This window comes from Bolinopsis microptera, chromosome 4 (assembly GCF_026151205.1).
Source record: "Bolinopsis microptera isolate Bmic1 chromosome 4, MBARI_Bmic_1.0, whole genome shotgun sequence".
NCBI lineage: Eukaryota > Metazoa > Ctenophora > Tentaculata > Lobata > Bolinopsidae > Bolinopsis > Bolinopsis microptera.
The window spans coordinates 10188549-10209767 of NC_087075.1; the positions used below are offsets into that span (position 1 = coordinate 10188549).

Sequence of the window (21219 nt, forward strand, 5' to 3'; positions counted from 1 at the left end):
ACTACAAGTAATTTATCCATAACGTTCAGAACGTGAGATGAGTTTTAGTGAACGTTCCGTACGTGAACTACAACTAAGGTTTCACACCTCGAGGCAGTGGTGTCGAAATGAAAATGGGAGTTGCAACTAGACGTCAATTTCACAGGCTAGTTCGTTATTATTTTAAACTTGAACAGTAGCTTTATATTAAAGAAAAAACTCCAGCAACAGTTTTCAGTTTATTTAGGTGAATCCGTTTTCTTAACTTTTTAGAATATGATGCACATTCTGTGACTTTAGTGTGAAGTTTAAAGAACACATTGACACACGCTGTATAGTGTATACCTCTTATAATATAAGATAAGAGGTATACAACGTGTAGCAATGTTTACAGCACCCAATGTCTATGGCAATTCATATCCATCACATTATTTTTAATTTAAAATTATGTTTTTATTTTCAATCTTTTATTCATAACTGTTAATTTATAATTATTTATGTTTGATCATTTTTCCTCTGACTAAAGTTGAAAGTACAACTACAAGGTTGAAGTCTCAACTCTCAAACAATCATTTGTTTCTGAAAACAATAAATCGTTTATCAATATTTTTGCCAATATTCCTAAATGCTTTAACAGTTAATTTTAACAAAATCCCCCACGGCACACGAGATGACAATAAAATTAAAACTCATTTATTTATCCAATAAGTAGATCAAACGGAATTAAAACAAATAACATATAAAATGGTGCTAAGATCGAGTTTGTGTCGGAACCTGCAGACTAAGCCATTAATTATTTATACGTCAAAAACTGCAGTAAAATAAGGTTAAAACTGTTGAAAATTAAAATTAAAAATTAAAACTATCTGCCAGTCTATAATAAACATGATGCTATCAAATTATGGCTACTTAAAAGTGGTCGTTATAGCCGGCTCATTGAGTAACAATCGTGAAATTTTTTACAGTAGCTTTATTAATTGAAGCGAAAGCAACAATACTGTCACAGATACATTCGAACATGAAAAGCGTACAAATCACTGCTAGTACTGGGGTTCAAGTCGGTGTATTTGCCCAATAACTCAACAATTGTATAACTATACCTCAAATCACTGCTGGGTTTCAATTTTCAATGTGGACACAATTGCTTGTAATCTTCTACGTTACACACCGTATGCTATTATTGGGTTTCATAACCTAAACCATATTGGACTCGGAGATTTATCGTCGCTTCAGTAGTTTGTCCTTTTTTGATCTACTTAACTTTTTAGTTTTCTTGCTAATTTTACCGATCAAACATTGCTCTCATACAGTTTATTTTAGCGGACTTTATTTGAACGGACAATAGTTGGACTTGGACGCTGGAGGTCCTAGCGTTCATTTTAATGTCCGTTCTAATTAAGTCCGATAAAGTAGTTAAATTAAATACTGATCATGAATGCCTTCGAGCGTTCATTTTTATGTCCGTTCAAAATTATGACCGTTGATCACGCTATGTTCGGTCAAATAACGTCCTATAACTTTTAAATGTCATTTCCGTCTTTAGATAATCGTTGATAGATTGTCATCCCAGTCCACACCAATCATGTAAAAAATCCGGAAAATCGTGAAAATGTTGAAAAGTTGAAAATCTGCTGAATTTGGTGTATGGAATTGGAATTAAGCACTTTTTCGGAGCCATGCAATAAAAAATATACAAAAAGTAAATTTCGATGGAAATTTACTTTTATACGTCAATAAATGAGTTCCGTCAACTCCATCCAAAATGAAAGAATTGACTCGATCCTCTTTTTGTACAACTGTCAGGATACCAAGACATAGTTCACAAATAAATAGTAGTTCGTAACAACTGAGACCACCAGGACCAGGATTATTGGTTTTAGTGGGAGGGCATCTGAAAAAATGGAAATAAATATATGGTAATTTTCTGAAATGAAATGTTCAAATTGAGGACGATGAATCAATCTTTCCTACTGAATACTGATACAATATTGAAAATTTGCGATAGGAACTCCGAAGTGAAGGCAGGCCAAGTTTTTGACGGTGGTTATACCAATGCCACCGGTTATACCGGTTGTACCGGTTATACCGGTTGTACCGACTACCGGACACCGTTATTGTGCTCTAGAGCACAGAATCTAGTCAGTTCTTGTTATGATCAATTTCATTAGAGAATGCAGCTCCTCCCTTTGGCCTGCCAGCCATGTCCACCTTTTTGCCTAATACTGATTTATTGTATGACTGTTTTGTAGCTTTGTAGAATCAGTAGTATCAGTAGATTTACCCTGATATCCGTAAAGTACCGCCTCTCACTAGTCCAACTGGCTGTAACTGTAATACCAGAACTTACCGTTAACAATAACCCCTTCCTCCTCCGTTTTCTCTTCTTCCTCTGAGCAGGTGGAGTCAAACCGTGGCCTGACATCTTCTAAGGGATCTGAAGTGGTGAACACTCTTTAAAACATACTGGAAAGTATTTACATTGAAGTCTTTGGGCTTTCAATACTTAAATTAGGGCACATCTAATCTAACAATTTTCGCAAACTAGAAATTCATGAATTGCTGATCAACATTTAGTAAAATTAAATGGATGTAAGGAAAATATCCGTAAATGGAAATAAAGCCCCCCCCCGGCCCCCGTCGAGCAGTTACCTGGTTGCTCCTGAGGTGGTAAGTCGGCTGGTCTATCCAAAGAAAATCTAGCAGGCTTAAGACACGCCACATGTCGTCTTGTAGTATTTGGTGTCCTTTCTGAAGAAAGTAAATTGAATTAACGGGTAAATATGTTTTTAAAGATGCAGAACAGGGTATTTGTAATATTCATCTCTCTGCTCCTAAGATTACCTTATAAAAGTAGATAGCTTTTTAAATAAAAGTATAATAAGTAATAGCAGGATGGCAAAGCTGGGGTTGGAGGTTATTGGGGAAGACGACCTGCCCGTTCCAATGCGTAAGTTCTTTGTTTACTTAAAAAGAAGTTATAAAATCCTCGATAAGGGCCTTAACGGCTCCGACCAAGACCTTACCCTCGGTCCAACAGTGCTGCAGCACCAATCTGTATCACCAAACCAGTTGGCATGGAGATTGGAGCTGTCACGTGCTTTGAAGTTATCAAGTGACAAAGAAAACACGCTTTGGTTAACCATTAGTTTGCTGGCTACGTGAAATACAGACCGATAGAAACTCCAAACAAAAAACTTTTATGTTGCATTTGGGGGCAATTCCTCGAATTTATTGTTTCGTACCTCTATGCTGTATTGAGTAATATTTGAAAAATGAATGAGAAAATTTCAATTTTAGATACTGGGAGCGATCCAGAAAACTCTAAAAAAGAAATGGGAACAACAAGAAAAGTAGTGGTGCTTGGTCTTCTTATGCTCTGCTGTATGTCATTCAGTATTTGTTCCTCTATAAGGTACGCATTCCTGACCGATGCCTTCAAAAGAAGAGGGGTCCCCGGGTCAGTATACGGGCCCATGGAGACCAGCTGCTTCTTAGGTTTCATTATCATGTACTTTTCAGGAGTTACGGAGGCCATTATGAGGAGGACCAACAACAGGAACATCTTCGTGATATTCTTGGTGCCCTTGGCCCTGAGCTCGCTGGCGACCGGATTCGTTTACTACATTCCTAACACATATGTAATGGTCTCAGTTTCCTTTTGCTTGAGGATCTGCCAAGGTGCTCTTTTCTATTCCAACTCGATATATCCCGTAGATTTCGCTCATGCTCATTTTGAGGATATGTTCGATTTTGTGAATGGTCTGACAATGATTGGCAACTTCGGAGGTCATGGAATTGCGGAGTGCCTTGGATGTTTTATGTATGAACACTTTGGCTACATAACTCCATTTATCTTTTCATCCAGCTTAACTCTTGTAGTTTGTTCAGTTGCTTTCTTTGTCATCCCTAAGTCAAAGGCTTATCTGGCAACTCAAGACGAGGCATCAGACCAAAATACCGGATCAATCTATCCTTCTGAATCTAAGTCTAACCGCTCACGACTATCCAAACTGCTAGCTATCCCGATGATAGCGACTATGCTTATCAATGTCAACTACGGAGTTTTTCAGGTGAAAACCAAATTTTGTTGCATTAACTACGTCCTACACCTTCGATTCTAAATTAAATATGTGATAGTGGTCTTATATAAACATGTTTTACAAGTTCACCCCTCACACTCCACATAGAATAACTCCCACCCTTATATTGCAGGTAGCTGTGGCTCCATTCCTTCATGAGACCTTCAACAAGTCCTTATCATACGGAGGCACAGTACTAATAATGTTATGTGTTGGAATGGTTATCGGGAGTCTCGCAGCTGGGGTGCTACTCCAGAGGAAGATCCTCAACCACTACACTATTATGTTGTGTGGAGCCCTCTTGATTGGTGTTGGACTTATGCTGGCGTTCCCTCCTCAGTTTTTAACCTCGGTTTATAGCTTAGCCCCGATCTTAGCGTTTCCTGGAGTTCTTTTGGCGGGAATTGGGGATCCGCTTATGACAATCGCTACCCTTCGAGCGCTCTATAATCTTCAGGTTTACAGATTTAGAAACATATTTTTGTATCCTTGCAGCAGTTTTATTTTGCGGTTTTTTAAAGTCAGTCAACCATTGATGAAGCCTATAGTATAGCGGTCAGCTAATTTAAACCAGACAATATAACTTAATTCACATCAGTGCACGACTTTCGTTCGTTTTTCCTTGGCCAAAAGATGAATGTAATGGTCAATAAAGTTTTCCTAAAGTAACATCACAATCAGCGTTGTATCTAAAGAACTGGAAGTGTAATACATTATTCAAATTGATTCTACAACTAATTTACTTAACAATTATAAAAGTTTCAGGATAGACCGCAACCCTTACTGAAACCCTTACCCCCAATTTGAGGAGAAAACAATATGAAGCTATTTACACAGGCTAGGAGTAACAATAATTATCATACACAAAATAAATATTTCAGATTTCGACCCAATTAGTTAAAATTAATATCAAAGCTTTCAGGTGGAAAACTCTTCACACATTTAAAATTTAAATTAAAAACTCTCATAGGAAGAGAGAATCGGCAAGGCGTCCCCAGAAGTAGTGACGAGAATAACGGCAATGTGGCTGGTAGGGTACGAGACTAGTTACTATAATGGACCTTTCCTTGCAGGAGTGCTCAATGACATTTTCACATATCCAGGTAATTCACGATGACCATTTTGCATATCCAGGTAAGACTGACAGTGACTGTTCTGTGTAAAAATAATCTTATTGACAATTTTAGAAAAATTTATTTTTAATAGTATACTTTGAGGATCAAGGAATGTAAATATCTTATTTTCCATATTTTCAGATTCAGCTCTAATTCTGGCGGGACTATCTGTTCTGTCAGCTCTAATAGCTATTGGGATGCGGCTAATCACCTTTGACAAAAAATCTGATGACCCTGATAAGACACCTTTGAAATCAGTGGAGTACTAGGAGAAGTCTTTAAATGTCATGTGTTGGTCGAATAACTTTGCCAACTTAAGAGCAAATAGGACTGGTGTAGGTGTAGACTTTGGTAGTCTGGTGGGAGGTGAGACATATTATTGACATGTGATAGTGATTCTGGGGTTTGATTGGTTCATAGTCTAAGCTGATTGGCTTCGTTATAACCATTAATGCACTATAACCATTAATGCAAAGCCCATAATTTTTCGCCATCCCACTAATAGATAATATTCACCTTCAAGAGGAATTTTATTTTCTTGATTTACATTTTACACACCATAAATTTAAGAATAATATAGTGTAGAGTTTCTGTCACAACAAGACTGCAATCCTTAGTAACAACAATTTATTTCTCCCAACAATTTGTATCTGGTCCAAGTAAGAGCCTTGTCTCCAAGTAAGAGCCTTGTGTCCAAAAACTCATCTTTACAAACGTTTCAGTGTGTGCAAAAGCTTTCAGGCCCGCACATTCCTTGCCCCCGTTAGTTGCCTGTCCGTTTACAACCCAATTAGTTGCCAAAGACAGAAAGTCATATGCCAAATGAGCATTATATTTTCATTTTTATAAATTTGTTGATTCTGTAAAATGTGCTAAAATTAAATTTCTTGTTTCATTGAATTTCTGTCACGTGTCAACAAATTATGATCCACTTTATTTTTTATTGGAAAGTTAAATCAACTGTGCTGTGTTTATTATGGTAGGGTTAATCTGTAACTCTTAGAAACTGACCCTTGCTTTAAGAAAATACAATTTTGTATTATTTTGTATCTATAATTATATATTCAGTATAACCCCGATCTACTGCAGCTCAGAGTTTGGGGGAAAGGAAACATTCAGGGTTAATCGGGGTTTGCGGTAAATCGGGGTTTTGTTTGTTAACATTATGCATGTTAAGCCCTATTAAATAAATAAAAGGAGATGGCCGCGGTAAATCGGAGTTTGCGGTAAATCTGGGCACGGTAAATCGGGGATTTACTGTACTTGAACATTGGCCAGTAAGAAGTACATTTGTTCGATTTAATAAAAACGACCTTAATAAGCTTCTTAACGTGTCATTTAATACTTTATAAATATCTCCGGGATTTCGACGCGGGATCATATTATCACTCAGCCCGGCCCGCTGTTAGATAAACATCTCAAGGTGATATCATCCCGCCCCGGAAATTTGTATAAACCCGGCCCGCTTTTTAGTCGTAACTGATGTTTATCATTCAATTCTCCGACTTACAATAATCAATGATACTGCTGATTAGAACTCGATAATAGTAGAACAGTTAGACGCGCGATCACGTGGGCGCGTCACGTGCGTACCACGTGCCACCAATAGCATACGCCGAGTCTATACCACGTGACACGAAAGCGCACCACGTGATATGAAACATCGTAACCGTCCACTTCTTTTACACGCAAATTCCTGGGAAAGTTGCCAAAGCAGCTAATTCTTGGAATTTCTCCAACGCGTGGCGTGAGAAGTTGGCGACTAGCCAGCTACCCTTGTCCGTGCCCTAAAAATAGTATTGTTTTGCTTGCTCTCCTTCCAGCTCTTGTTCCTGCTAACGTTCAAGCTATTGCTCCACTATGACAGATCGGTTTGACATTCAGATTGATGAACTGAATATACTCTAAAGTATAAATCCCTTGTCGAAATCGCCGGAGATAATTATAATCCATAAACACTTCACGCTCAGGGCTAAATAAATGTAATCCCTCAGCTGGCGCTTCGGGATTACATATTAACACAAAACTCGTGCGCTGCGCGCACTCGTATGTGTTTATCAGATCATCCCGCTAGCGCGGGATGATCTGTTATATAAACCCTTTGCGTGGCGGGTTTATGTTATTATAACATTATATTTAGTAAGTGGACACTGGACAATAAATTAATTTTGAGAATACCCGATTGCAACTGTATGGCCGATCAATATGTGGAATTTTAAAAGTGCGTAAAGTACGCACAAACCAACTATGATTATTTTAGGTCAAAAATCCAAAATAGCGGTCAAAATTTGCCAGGCATAACATTTAAGTGCAAAAAAAATGTCGTGAAAAGTACGACTAATTGCTTAGTGTGTGTGGCAAGTTTGCCAAAGTTTGCTCGAGTGCAGTGAATATTTGGGAAATGTGTGGCAACTGTGCGGCTAATTTTCTTAAGTACGATTTTGTGTTGGAAAACTGCTCAAACTATTCTAAAATGATGACGGTTGATTATAGACTAAGAGTGTAATCGTTGTGTTCATTGGAATCTTTCACCATAGAAGTTTGGTGTCCTATTACTCTGAAAAAGTTACACAATCTGAATTCTCAAAATGAAATCTATAGTTACTACTCAGCACTCATATTTGATATTTCATCAAAAATAGCATACATTTAGAAAATGATGCTATGATTTGACGGCAAGATTTTGTTCCATTTCTATAGTCAATATTTTCATTATGGTAGGTAGGTAACGCACCGAAATTGTTTAATGTTTATTGAGGTAGGTACATGAATAAGGCACCGAAAATGCGTGAGGAACAGCTTAAAGTGCAAATATGCGATTCCGCATTATTTTTTGCCTCTGAAATTTGCCCTCATCGTGTTTTTTCTAAATTATAACTTTCCGCGAAGTATCCACTTAATATACTTTATCGAAGTTTATTTATTTTCACTCCGCAAGCGTTTTTCCAAAATCTAGTTATGCCTTTAATCAATACTACCATGCACCAAAAATAATATGGTAAACCAAGTTAGGACCACCTTACATGTTTGTTTGAAATTTCAATAGTCTTAGTACAAAGCCAATTATCAGTGCCAAAACGTCGTTTATTTTTTAGTTTCATTAGTTATTTTAGTTACTAAGTTTACTATTTTAAACTCACATTTTTTCCTTGCCATTGCAGAAGGCAAAAAGATCGTAGGGAATAAGTAATCGGGTTTGAATATATGAGGTGGCCCAACGCCGCTACGATATAGAGAAAAGTCTGCTCCTTCGTAATATAATCCACTCTCCCTTAATAAGTTAATACTCGAATTCAGGAGTATAACGTATTAATCATTTGAACGGAATCGTAAATGGAAGTGTTATTTTAGTGTTCAGCTGATAAACTCATGCAATGTATTGGCTGCAGGCTGATCATTAATTAGTATCGCACTGAATGGTAAGAATACATAATTGAAAACAGATTGTACTATGCATTAACGTTCAGGAAGCAAAGAAGATTGTGGCATGCTGTTAAAGAATCTTATACAAAATCAAGGGCTCGATGGTGCCGTACGAGTGTCGAGTAAGCATCAAAATGTATTAATGAAAGTTAGATGCAGATAATATCTAAGATGAGACAGAATAACAGTCAATAAAGCTGGCATACGCCACACGATACAACACATGATGTAAGCATTATTTACATGAAACGAAACACCGCGCAAAATATAAAATGATCCACAACCTTACAACCAAACCACATACAGATCGACGGCGACACCTATACTAATCACTAATGCGCACAGAGTTTTTCAAGTTCGCAGGCCTAAATGAAAACGCGATTGTCACGTGCGTCACCGCGGCGAAATTCTTGTTATTCCAAAATACATAGAAATGCAATTAATATACGGCACAATTTTTGGTTCTGTAACCCGCTAGAAGGTTGCCTCACGAAACCCAACACTGGTAGTAGTAATAATATAATTACTCTGGTAAAATGAAAATACTTTTTTGTGTTTTAATTTTTCTATGCCTTATATAAGGTTATACTTTTGTTCACATTTTACACATTTGCTCACATCACTCACATTCAGCCGCTCTGACATGGTTAACCAACTTCCTTGTGTTGTTGGTTAATCATATGAGCGGGTTATAAATACTTCATTTCTTTTCATAATATGATACACCACAAAATAAGTGTCAACAATCTTTAGCGAGGATTTATCGTTTAACATTTAATATAGCATCCGAAGAATCTTCTAGCAAAAGTTCGCCTGAATCGAATTTGGAGGAGTTTTCCCTTGATGATCCCCTCCCACTTTGTCGAACTACTACTGTAGAGCAGTGAGAAATGGTGAATTCTGGCAAGGATGAATAAGAGATAAAGAAGAGATAAGAGAATATAGGAGAAGATAAGAAGAAGCAGACGTGGCTAGGGGGTTTACCTCAGAAACCACGTGGTGTCATTCCAAATCGATGATCAAAACCAGTAAATCTTGGGGGGGGGGGGGGGGTCAACCTCATTTTACCTCATTTTACCTCATTTTACCTCATCCCAATTTTGCCTTTTTGGCTGGCCGAATGAGGTAAAATGAGGTAAATTTCGGCAAACATTTTTAACAGGTAAAATTCTCTAAATCGTCAATTTAGTCACGAAGGAGTATGGAAGGAGTTCTAAATGTGTGCTCCTCTAATATAAACAGTAGGAAATGGTTAACGTTAGTCGAGGTCTCAGGTCTCTACAATGTCGGAAAGTTCCTGCAGGAATTTGCGCATTGCGCTTGAAGCGCAAGATTCACAGCGCCAAAAGCGAAGGTCGTAGAGACATGAGACCTTGACTAAAGTTAACCATTTCATACCATTGCTATAAGAGTATGCCACATTCAGAGTCCTGAACACACTCCCATATCTCTTAATCGTCAATTGTATGAATTTTACCTGTTAAAATATATCATCTTTTACTGATATCAATTTAGTTTAACAATGTTAGTTTTTAAAAAGAAAATAATACTTCACACCAAACTAACACACAATATGAGAATATAAAGAGTAAGGTTTTCTTGGAGACCTGGACAATCAAAATAGTGTACATTGCTGCTGTCATTGTCAAGACTCCAGAATAAGAGGGTCTAGTTGTGGGATTATGCTGGATAACAGATATGATAAGTGATAACATCCTACAAAAGAATGTTAGCTAAGTTCCTCCTAGTCCTAAGCATTATCTTGTTTCAGAGGGAATGAGTGATTTAAAAAGATGAGGCCAAAGAGTTAGTTGTGAAGAAGGCATTTGTACTCTGTAATTTCTAAGCTAATTTTTTTCGATATTTATAGCTATTTACTGATCTTGTTTTGACGTATCAGCAAGAGATCACTGGACCTCGTTAGTTGTTAGTCATGTTATGCTGATCCAGTTAGTGACGAGCTATGAAGTAATCATTCGACCTCATTTAATACTGATCCTATCAATGACGAGCTATGTAGTAATCAGTGGATCTCGTCAATGCTCATCCTGTCCGGACTGTCAGTGACGAGTTATGAAGAAATAAATGAAGACCTCATTAATTCCATGTTCCAAGAAGATATTCCTCTGGTAACAACCCCTTTTGGCCTGCTTCTGAACATAATATGAAGATTCGAAAACCTAGTCTACCTAAATTGGAACTTGCTGACTGCATTGGAAAATGGAGAACAATCGAGAAATGATAATCAGTGCCAGGATATAATCAAAGTTGAATTCGGAATCCAAGGAAAACCTTCCTTTTTTATATTATCATATTGTGCGTTAGTTTGGTGTGAAGTAATATGTTCTTTTTTAAAACTAACAGTGTTTTAAACTAAATTGATATCAGTTAAAGATGATATATTTTAACAGGTAAAATTCATATAATTGACGATTAAGAGCTGTAGGAGTGTGTTCAGGACTCTGAAAGTGGCATACTCTGATAGCAATGGTATGAAATGGTTAACTTTAGTCAAGGTCTCATGTCTATACGACCTTCGCTTTTGGTGCAGTGAATCTTGCGCTTCAGCGCAATGCGCAAATTCCTGCAGGAACTTCCCGACATTGTAGAGACCTGAAACCTCGACTAAAGTTAACCATTTCCTACTGTTTATATTAGAGGAGCACACATTTAGAACTCCTTCCAAACTCCTTCGTGACTAAATTGACGATTTAGATAATTTTACCTGTTAAAAATTGGTGAAAAATATGGGCGTGGCCCAAGTCAGTAGTATACGAAACCGTAGACACAAAAAATTGTTTGGTTGTTCCTGATCCTATAGAGCAACTAATTAGAGGTGATATCTAATTATTTGAACGAAAAGTGGTTTTGTGAACCGCCCTTTATACTACAGCGAATCATGAACATTGAACATGTACATAAGAACTTAGAATTGTATGAAGTATGAGTTTATATGAGTAATTTATTATGAAATGACCTTTCACTATGCAATTTCGACTAAATTCATGTAGATATCCAATCCAGTTCCATGCACAACTGTTGTTTACATTTGGTCTAGTTAGACACAATTTGTTTCAGAGTGACTCGATAATCGCAATATCAAACTAAGATATTATTTAAATGGTCCATGTCATGCAATGCGGAAATATCCCCATAAATTGGCAACTGCCAAAGTGACACTAAAGTTATTGCTAATTCCTTTACAAAACTTAGCAAGTGCTATTAACAATTTCCTAATGGATTATGGAAATTGAAACGTTCAATTTTCTTTTCATAAATAATAATTATAATGCGAAGTTTTATTAACCCCAAGTTTGGAGAGTAAGTAGGTTAAACTGGGAATGCCCCTTCCCAGGGACCACATCACCCCTAATAAACCATTAAATATCATGGGAGACCATGCACAGCCTCGAATTATAGTATAATGACTTCGAATAAACCTTTTTTGTCTCTAAAAAAGGCTTAGAAAACTAGATTTATTTACCTCATTTTACCTCATTTTACCTCATCCCAATTTTGCCTTTTTTGGCTGGCCGAATGAGGTAAAATGAGGTTGACCCCCCCCCCCCCCCCCAATCTTCAACTGTGATGAGAGCATCTCTTCCACGGCAAATAGCATTTCATCAATCATCTATAGTTTCTACGAAAAAAATGTTCCATTATCTCTGTAACACGCAATACCATGTTGGTCGTAGAGGTGAACAGAGTTTTCACAGTTATTCACAAATAACAGGTCACTGAAACACAAAAGCTGGAACTTCTCCATTCTTCTGACTTATGGTTACCCGATGAGCTCAGCCTCATGCTGCGATTCTATTGGCTAGTGAAATGGCCACACTATCTCCTCATTCGATAATGAACGTAATGTCCGCAATGGCTAAAACGTTATCTTTGAGTGGTAACATTTTTTGCATCATTTCTTTCTATTTATTTTGATAATGTCGGATGTTGGATTTTTAGGGCTGTTAAATTTTTAGGGCTGTTAAATTCGCCAAGAAATGCGCGGAAAATTTGGTAAAAAATGCGGCTGTGGGAACGCACAGCATTCTCGAGTCTATAATCTGTAATCTAGTTGGATATATGACGTTATACTTCAAGTCTCAAACATACAAATCTCAACAAGTAGACTGTGGAGGAAATTAAGTGATTTCAAGTTTATTATGAAAAGTTAGTTTACTCCATGTGCGATCTTGGTCAGTACCCACGTGTTGCGGGAAGCACATGTTTGGCAATAGTCCACCATACAAAACCAACTATTGTGAAACAACTACCGTATTTTCTTTTAAATGCGGCAATTTTCAGAGAAAAATTCGTATGCGAATTTAATTCGAATAATACGTTTAGTGTAAATTTCACAGCATTGATTATAAAATTCAGATAACATTGCCGGCTACTCTTCTGTGCAGTGTTCAGAATTTTCAAGTAAATTAGCAGGACACAATCTAGCTGCACTGTGAGCTGGCATGAACCAGAAATGTGATAATTTATATTACATATTCTGATATTACATGTCAGGATTCATCAGAAGTTCAGGAACCGAGAGATTATAAAATTCAGATAACATTGCTGGTTACTTTTCTGTGCCGTGTTTAGTATTTTCAAATAAATTTGCAGGACACAATCCAGCTGCACTGTGAGCTGGCATGAACCAGAAATGTGATAATTTATATTACATATTCTGATATTATATGTCAGGATTCATCAGAAGTTCAAAAGCCTATAAGCGATTATAAAATTCAGATAACATTACTGATTATTCTTTTATGCGGTGTTCAGTATTATAATAATTATCTAGTAAATTAGCAGGACACGGTTTGCCCCTCGTAGTCCAAATTTACATTCCTCGTTGCTAGAATTCATTCCTTAAAACAAATTTTCCAAAGATTGTTCCAGATTCTCCCTTCTTGCATGTTGCACCCTTTTTGAGAGTAAGACCTATTACTGTAAGCATATTTTTCAAAATTTGCAGGACTTTTCCTTTGACCCTTAAATTGGCACAACAAAATCTTGCTGGATTTATCATTTCACATTGCTAGATTTCAATTCTGGAAGCAAATTTCCTGAAATTGTTTTCGAGAGAATACAATATGCATCCCTTTTTCGAACTACACTTATTTCGCGAGAGCTGCTTACAGGACCTAATATGCATTTAAAATCGTACTGTTTTAATCGTTCTTGAACTGTGTTTGAAAATGATCTCTATTGCCAAATTGCTCAGCTAGGCCTTTTACACATTTTGATGTTTTTGAAATTCAGGCTGTGGCCAAAGCGTGCGCTAAATTTGAAAAACTCAAAGATTTTGGCCCCTCATGAAGAAAATCATTCCTACACCCCTGTTCGAGTGACATATTATATACGTCATGTAAATAATAGTAATGTTCATTTCCTTCAAATTAAGGCCCATCTTGGCATCTTTGTTTAAGGGCCCGACCATACTATGACTGTTGTCATCATGACTAATGTCATAGTGTGGTCAGATGTAATGCCAACAGGCACGACAGTCATGACCAGAGGCACGTAGTGTGATTAGAGGGCGAGCCAAGGATACGTGACAAGTACAACTCCTTAGGCACGGCTTTTCAAAAGCCGTGCCTAGCTAAAAATCCGTGCCTGACGTGACTGCAGGCACAGTCTGTTCAGAACTCATGCCAACTGTCATGGATAACGTGACGTCACGATTACCTTATAAGGTCAATATTTGGCGTGACATGGACATTCACACAGGCAGTGCAGAGTGCAAACATAGTACAGACAGAAATAGTACAGACAAATCCGGCTGAAAAATCGATCTACCGACGTATTTATGACGTTTTTAGGTTCCATTTTTAGGTTCCATTCGGCTGACCAACTTTTCCAAAATTTCCCACGTGTCTTAAGGCCACTTTTGCCACTTTTTACCACCTCTCCTTTTTGTCAAATATCTTCAGCTGTAAACATCGAAGAAGGTTACGAATTAATTGAGGGTGTTAACTGTTTCTCTTATCGACGAGAAAAACTTTTGTTAGACAAATTTTCACGTCAGACAATCAGATAATTGGATAATTACTAATTAGCTAATTTTTTTAAATCATAAAAATGTTTATTGGCTCAAAAATATCGATATTGCTTGAAACCGTGGAAAAGTAGTTTTTATAAAAACTTCGAAAATTTTCACTCAGAAATTGTTTGAGACTACTTCACTACTTTTGCTTCCCACGCGGACGGCCTGGGAATCGAACCCCGGCCGTCCGCGTGGGAAGCAAAAGTATTAACCACTACACCACCCCGCCGACGTGACAGCACTCACTTTTTACTATTTTCATGCCAATTGTCATAGTAAGTTTAGAGGTCGTGCTTAAAATCATGACAAATAGCATAGCTCAGTGTGTTTAGATGGCGTGCTTGTACTCGTGACAACAGTCATAGTATGGTCAGCCCCTAAGAGCGTTAAAGATGACTTGCATTCTATGCCTTTGATAAAAAATGTGTCCTAAGCACTGATCACGATTAATTAATACTCGCCAATCCGGAGGCGCAGCCTGATGCTTGTTTATGCATCAGGTAATTTGTTAAACTCACCTTAAGAAATTTTGCGATCCTATTGGCTAATGAAAGGGTCACACCCGCTCTCTTCATTCGATAACAAATTTTAAATCTTTACTATTACCGCTAAGCCGTAATTTCATACCGCTGTGGTTTACAACATTCTTGTTTGTTTGTTTTGTTGGTCTTGGAATCTTACTTACAAATACTAAAGCGCATGCTGTAAAATATTTAGCGCCATAAGTTTCAGTTCCTAAATATCCTGCACTGGCTGCTATCCAACAATTTAGGAAACAGCTAAACGGAAAATACATATAATTCTTTTCGATGTTATTTTGGTTTTCATTTAATTACGTGGAAGGTTTCGGTTAAGTTTCGTGCACGCACGAACGCATGACTTACGAGCATGCACGAACGTCGCACTAGCGTACACAGCACGCACATTCCAGTATCATGATCTAAGAAAAGTAGCTCTGTTATTGTTTTGGAATGTGAATTATGTAATACCGGGAGATGAGCCGTGTTAGAATTAGTGAGTGTAACTTTTCGTGTAAGATAAAATTATTATTTCGAGTGTAACTTTTTTGTCATTTCTCTTCGTGCTCTCTGTGTTACGTGAGGTATATTTCTTGGCGTTATTTGATTATCTTACGTTGTAAAGTTACTGATATAACTTAGCCGTAGTTATTAAGATCTATATGGTAGAGATGAAATGGTATGTGAACTGGTGTTAACAATAACACATAATATCATACTAATTATATACGTTTCTATAATAGGTACATGTTGTGGATCGGAGATATAATTCACGAATAAAGACACTCGGCAGCTGTGTACCAACTCGTAAGTAAGACTTATATACCTTTGTATTGTTTTTAGAATCTATCTGAAAGCCGCTGAATAAGAACCCCCAAATGCCCCAATATCAATTGCATAATTTTAGAAATAGAAGTTAGAACCCTTGTTCCGTATATCTGCGCTATGTTTACATTTTCTCAATCTACCTTACAAGACATATTTATAACGTACGAAATGTGGCGGTTTTCCGAAAATTTCGCCATATTTTCGGACCGCCAAAATTTCGGTCGTCGTAATAGAATCCGTCGCATTATCTTTTAGCTTCTTTCAATGACTGTGCCTTCACTGCTTTATTTTGTTTCTAAAAAGTAATATCAAGTAAAATAAATAAATAAATTCTGGCATCTTGGGACAAATTATCACCACACCAATGACGAATTGAATGTCAAGCAATACAGTTTAAATTTGCATTAAAATACATGTATGAGCTAACATGAAAGTCTTACAGTCTTAATACAGACTAAGTTTGAACATGATTTTACCGAATTTCAGAAATTTCCTTACTGCTTACTGTCACAAAAAATGATGAAAAATACCCTTATTTTCTGTGACGTCCGAAATTTGACGGTTTTTGTTCAATTTCGCCATATTTTCGGACCGCCAAAATTTCGGTCGTCGCAAATTAGGCCGCCATAAATATGTCTTGTAAGGTAATTGATTGATTTACACGACGTGTCTTGCGTCTGTGGATAAAGAGTTTAGAGGGGAAATGTATGAAAGTAGCATGTTGTAACTATATCTGATATCGCCGTAATTTAAGCTGTACTTTTGTTCGGTGACTTTGTGACTGAACCAATTGGGTTAAACTTTAAAGCGAGATTTAGTTTTAAGAGAAATATAATTAATGATCCTTCTCCTTCTCCCGTGGTGATATCAGCCGTCTAATGCTACTTTTTATGCATCACATTAACGCGGTATCAATCAATTAACACACGGCTAGTAGCCAGCTAGTGACCGCTTTTAAGTTATCAGCTAGTTACCACATAGTAGCCACTCTTAATTTGATAAAGAAGCTAGTAGCTGGCTAGTGACCGGTTAGTTGTCACTAGCCAGCTAGTAGCTGGCTAATGACTGCTTTTGAAGAGCCGGCTAGTGACCACTTTTTAGTTGTGACTTGGTTATGACACGGTTATGACGCCTGTCTGCCCTGGTTATGTCATGTTTATGTCCTGGTTATGTCCTGGTTATGTCCTGGTTATGAAGTCGGGATTCTAGTCTATGAGTTATGATCCTTATTAAAAACTGTGCACGATTACAATTGTGGTTACAATAATTGTGGTTACAATTCTGCATACACCGGTCGTTTTTATTTACAACCGTATTAATGTCAACCGTTATTAATTTCCTCTCAGGACGCTATTGAACAAGTTAAAGACTAAAATCCAACTCTATCACCTTTTTTCGGACCCATCATCCGAGGTTTGTGAAGATGATATTAGTTTATAACCCAAACTGCAAGATGTGGGAATTTTCTTCCTCATAAAAATTTATTTGAACGGACACACTTCAACGTTCATATTTATGTTCGTTCAGAATTATGTCCGTTCATGCATTGTTTATGTCCGGGCAAATTACGTCCGATAAATTATTTAAACTAATCAATAAAGCAGAAAAGCAAAGAATAGTGTTTCTGAACATTCATATGAAGTTTATCACTGCGACTTTCAGTTGAAGATTCGCAAACTATTTATTATCCTAGAACCTTGGTGATACATTAATAAGTGCAGTGAAAAGACGCAGATCGGGGAAATTGAGAACGAATCACCAGGTGGCAGGTAAAATCTAAAAAACAATTAAATGTTTCCAAATGTGAGCAAACACATAACTTAACTAAAAGAAATTATTGCTACTTACATTCTATACTATTTCATAATCATCAATGGCACGCATAAGGAAATAAAACCCACAATCAACCGATAACTTGACTGGCTATTCCCATTTAAAAGAGCGTATTTTGAATTCCTAAACAACATTAAAACAATCAATTTCAGGAATACTGCAGCTCGTACAAATTTGGAGTTATGACAGAATCTGATCAAGTAGGTGACATTTTCCCTGTAAATTGCAAGCTGTTAACTAAAGAAGAAATAACTTGTGTGGCGGATAAACTGCGTGCTTATATACCAGATGATGAAGCTGATTTGGTTGTTCCCGAAGTCATAGAGAGGATACTTGGTACGGAGTTCTGTGCTAATTTTAGAGACTTCTACACCGATAATAACGAGGTTCAGTTCAGACGGGACATGACATTCTTGACAAGAAGAATCGGTTTTCATGGGACGCAGCAAGATCGGAAATGTCTTGTAGATAATGGGATTTCCCAGTTCATACTGGAAAACTGTAGAGAATCTGACGACTCAGACACAATACTGAACATGGTAACAGTTCTCAGAGACATATCACGTAAAGATAACATGGTACATCTACCAAGTCTTGTAAAAGATGGGTTGTGCAGCAAGATAAAACAATTACTTGTTAAGTGGAGAAGTAATGATGATATTGTGAAGAGGTTGCTCCGCATGATAGGAATAATTTGCTCTGATGGGACGCAACAAGATCGACAATCTATAGTGGATAGTAGAATCTCCCAGTTCATACTGGAAAACTATACAGAATCAGACGACTCATACACAATACTGAAAATGGTAACAGTTCTCAGAGACATATCATGTAAAGATAACATGGTACATCTACCAAGTCTTGTAAAAGATGGGGTGTACAGCAAGATAAAAGAATTACTTGTTAAGTGGAGAAGTAATGATGATATTGTGAAGAGGTTGCTCTACATGATAGCAATAATTTGCTCTGGTGGGACACAACAAGATCGACAATCTATAGTGGATAGTAGAATCTCCCAGTTCATACTGGAAAACTATACAGAATCAGACGACTCATACACAATACTGAACATGGTAACATTTCTCAGTGACATATCACGTAAAGATAACATGGTACATCTACCAAGTCTTGTAAAAGATGGGTTGTGCAGCAAGATAAAAGAATTACTTGTTAAGTGGAGAAGTAATGATGATATTGTGAAGAGGTTGCTCCACATGATAGGAATAATTTGCTCTGGTGGGACACAACAAGATCGACAATCTATAGTGGATAGTAGAATCTCCCAGTTCATACTGGAAAACTATACAGAATCAGACGACTCATACACAATACTGAACATGGTAACAGTTCTCAGAGACATATCACGTAAAGATAACATGGTACATCTACCAAGTCTTGTAAAAGATGGGTTGTGCAGCAAGATAAAAGAATTACTTGTTAAGTGGAGAAGTAATGATGATATTGTGAAGAGGTTGCTCCACATGATAGGAATAATTTGCTCTGGTGGGACACAACAAGATCGACAATCTATAGTGGATAGTAGAATCTCCCAGTTCATACTGGAAAACTATACAGAATCTGACGACTCAGACACAATACTGAACATGGTAACAGTTCTCAGAGACATATCACGTAAAGATAACATGGTACATCTACCAAGTCTTGTAAAAGATGGGTTGTGCAGCAAGATAAAAGAATTACTTGTTAAGTGGAGAAGTAATGATGATATTGTGAAGAGGTTGCTCCACATGATAGGAATAATTTGCTCTGGTGGGACACAACAAGATCGACAATCTATAGTGGATAGTAGAATCTCCCAGTTCATACTGGAAAACTGTAGAGAATCTGACGACTCAGACACAATACTGAACATGGTAACATTTCTCAGAGACATATCACGTAAAGATAACATGGTACACCTGCCAAGTCTTGTAAAAGATGGGTTGTGCAGCAAGATAAAAGAATTACTTGTTAAGTGGAGAAGTAATGATGATATTGTGAAGAGGTTACTCCGCATGATAGGAATAATTTGCTCTGATGGGACGCAACAAGATCGACAATCTATAGTGGATAGTAGAATCTCCCAGTTCATACTGGAAAACTATACAGAATTAGACGACTCATACACAATATTTTGTGTAGTACAACTTCTCAGAATCATATCATGCGAAGATAACTTGGTACATCTACCAAGTCTTGTAAAAGATGGGTTGTACAGCAAGATAAAATATTTACTTGTTAAGTGGAGAAGTAATGATGATATTGTGGAGACGTTGTTCGACATGATAGTAAGTATTGTTTCTCATGAGACACCTGATTCCAAAGACTGTGGGGAGAGTCATGCAGAAAAATTAGTCAATACTTTAAGAAGCAGCTCGGATATTGTCAGAGACATTATTAAATCTAGTACTACAAGAAGTAGTGGAGTAATCGTGCTAGCAGCGATACTCCTTCATAAATATCTTAACCCCGTGAAGAGCTCAGAACTGTTAGAAATACTTGTACCTATAAACAATTTTACCTCACAAGAGATAAGCAAGTTAGCTGACAATATGAAAGAAATACCTGCAAGTGAGAAAGATTTAGAAAAACAAGTTATCAGTGAACTAGTAACAATCAACTTTATGGAAAAGTTCTGTGAGTTGTATGAGGATAACACTGAACTACAGTATCGGAGGGACCTTACCTATGTCATCAGTAGAGTAGCGGAAGAAGGGAATGATAAAGATAAAAGATTACTGGTCAGGAAAGGCATCGTTAAACTCTTAATTACAGAGTGTAAACAATGCACTGATAAAGAGGTAGTGCGCAATATCACTGCTACTTTAAGGAGTATAGCTTATCCTAACAACACTAACAGCCTCTACCTCGCTAAACACGGTGTTATCTTGTTAATACCAGCACTGATAGAGACCTGGAGCGGAGCAGATAATAATATAGTGAGTAACGTGTTGGGGATGTTACAGAACATAACAAGTAGTGTTGATATCAAGGAACAGATAGCTAGTGTTACCAGTGAACAGGGTATTAATATACCTGTACTACTGACTGACTTATTAAACAATTGTGCAGATAAGGTAGTGTTGGAGAGGACTGTGGGTTGTATTAAAAATATGCTGCTTGACAGCTTGATATTACACGAACATTTCTCTACACAACAGTTTATAGACGCTTGTTTTAGGTTGTTAAAATCTGATATACTATCAGAGGCATGTCGATATAGAATATTGGAAAGTATTGTTTTACAGCTCACGTGTAACAACCGTCAGTTGGTCACCAAGTTACTAGTAAAACATGTTGATTATATGAGGGAGTTATCTGTACTGGGTAACAATGAAAGGTTATCTAAAATTGCTGCTGGTATCATAAACAAATATTTTAGCTGCGTGGAAAAGAAGCACAAG

General features: G+C 37.1%; 1 protein-coding gene across 1 annotated transcript in view; it reads right to left on the minus strand.

Annotated features, from left to right (window-relative positions):
- Positions 1-526: 526 nt before the first annotated feature.
- LOC134813990 (uncharacterized) overlaps positions 527-21219 on the minus strand; it is a 38320-nt gene continuing 17627 nt past the window's right edge. Inside the window, exons 9-11 of the mRNA XM_063821944.1 lie at positions 2629-2727; positions 2327-2413; positions 527-1870 (exon numbers count right to left, since the gene is read on the minus strand). Coding sequence (XP_063678014.1) covers positions 1779-1870; positions 2327-2413; positions 2629-2727 — 278 coding nt within the window. The 3' untranslated portion in view covers positions 527-1778. The remainder of the gene's footprint in view (positions 1871-2326; positions 2414-2628; positions 2728-21219) is intronic.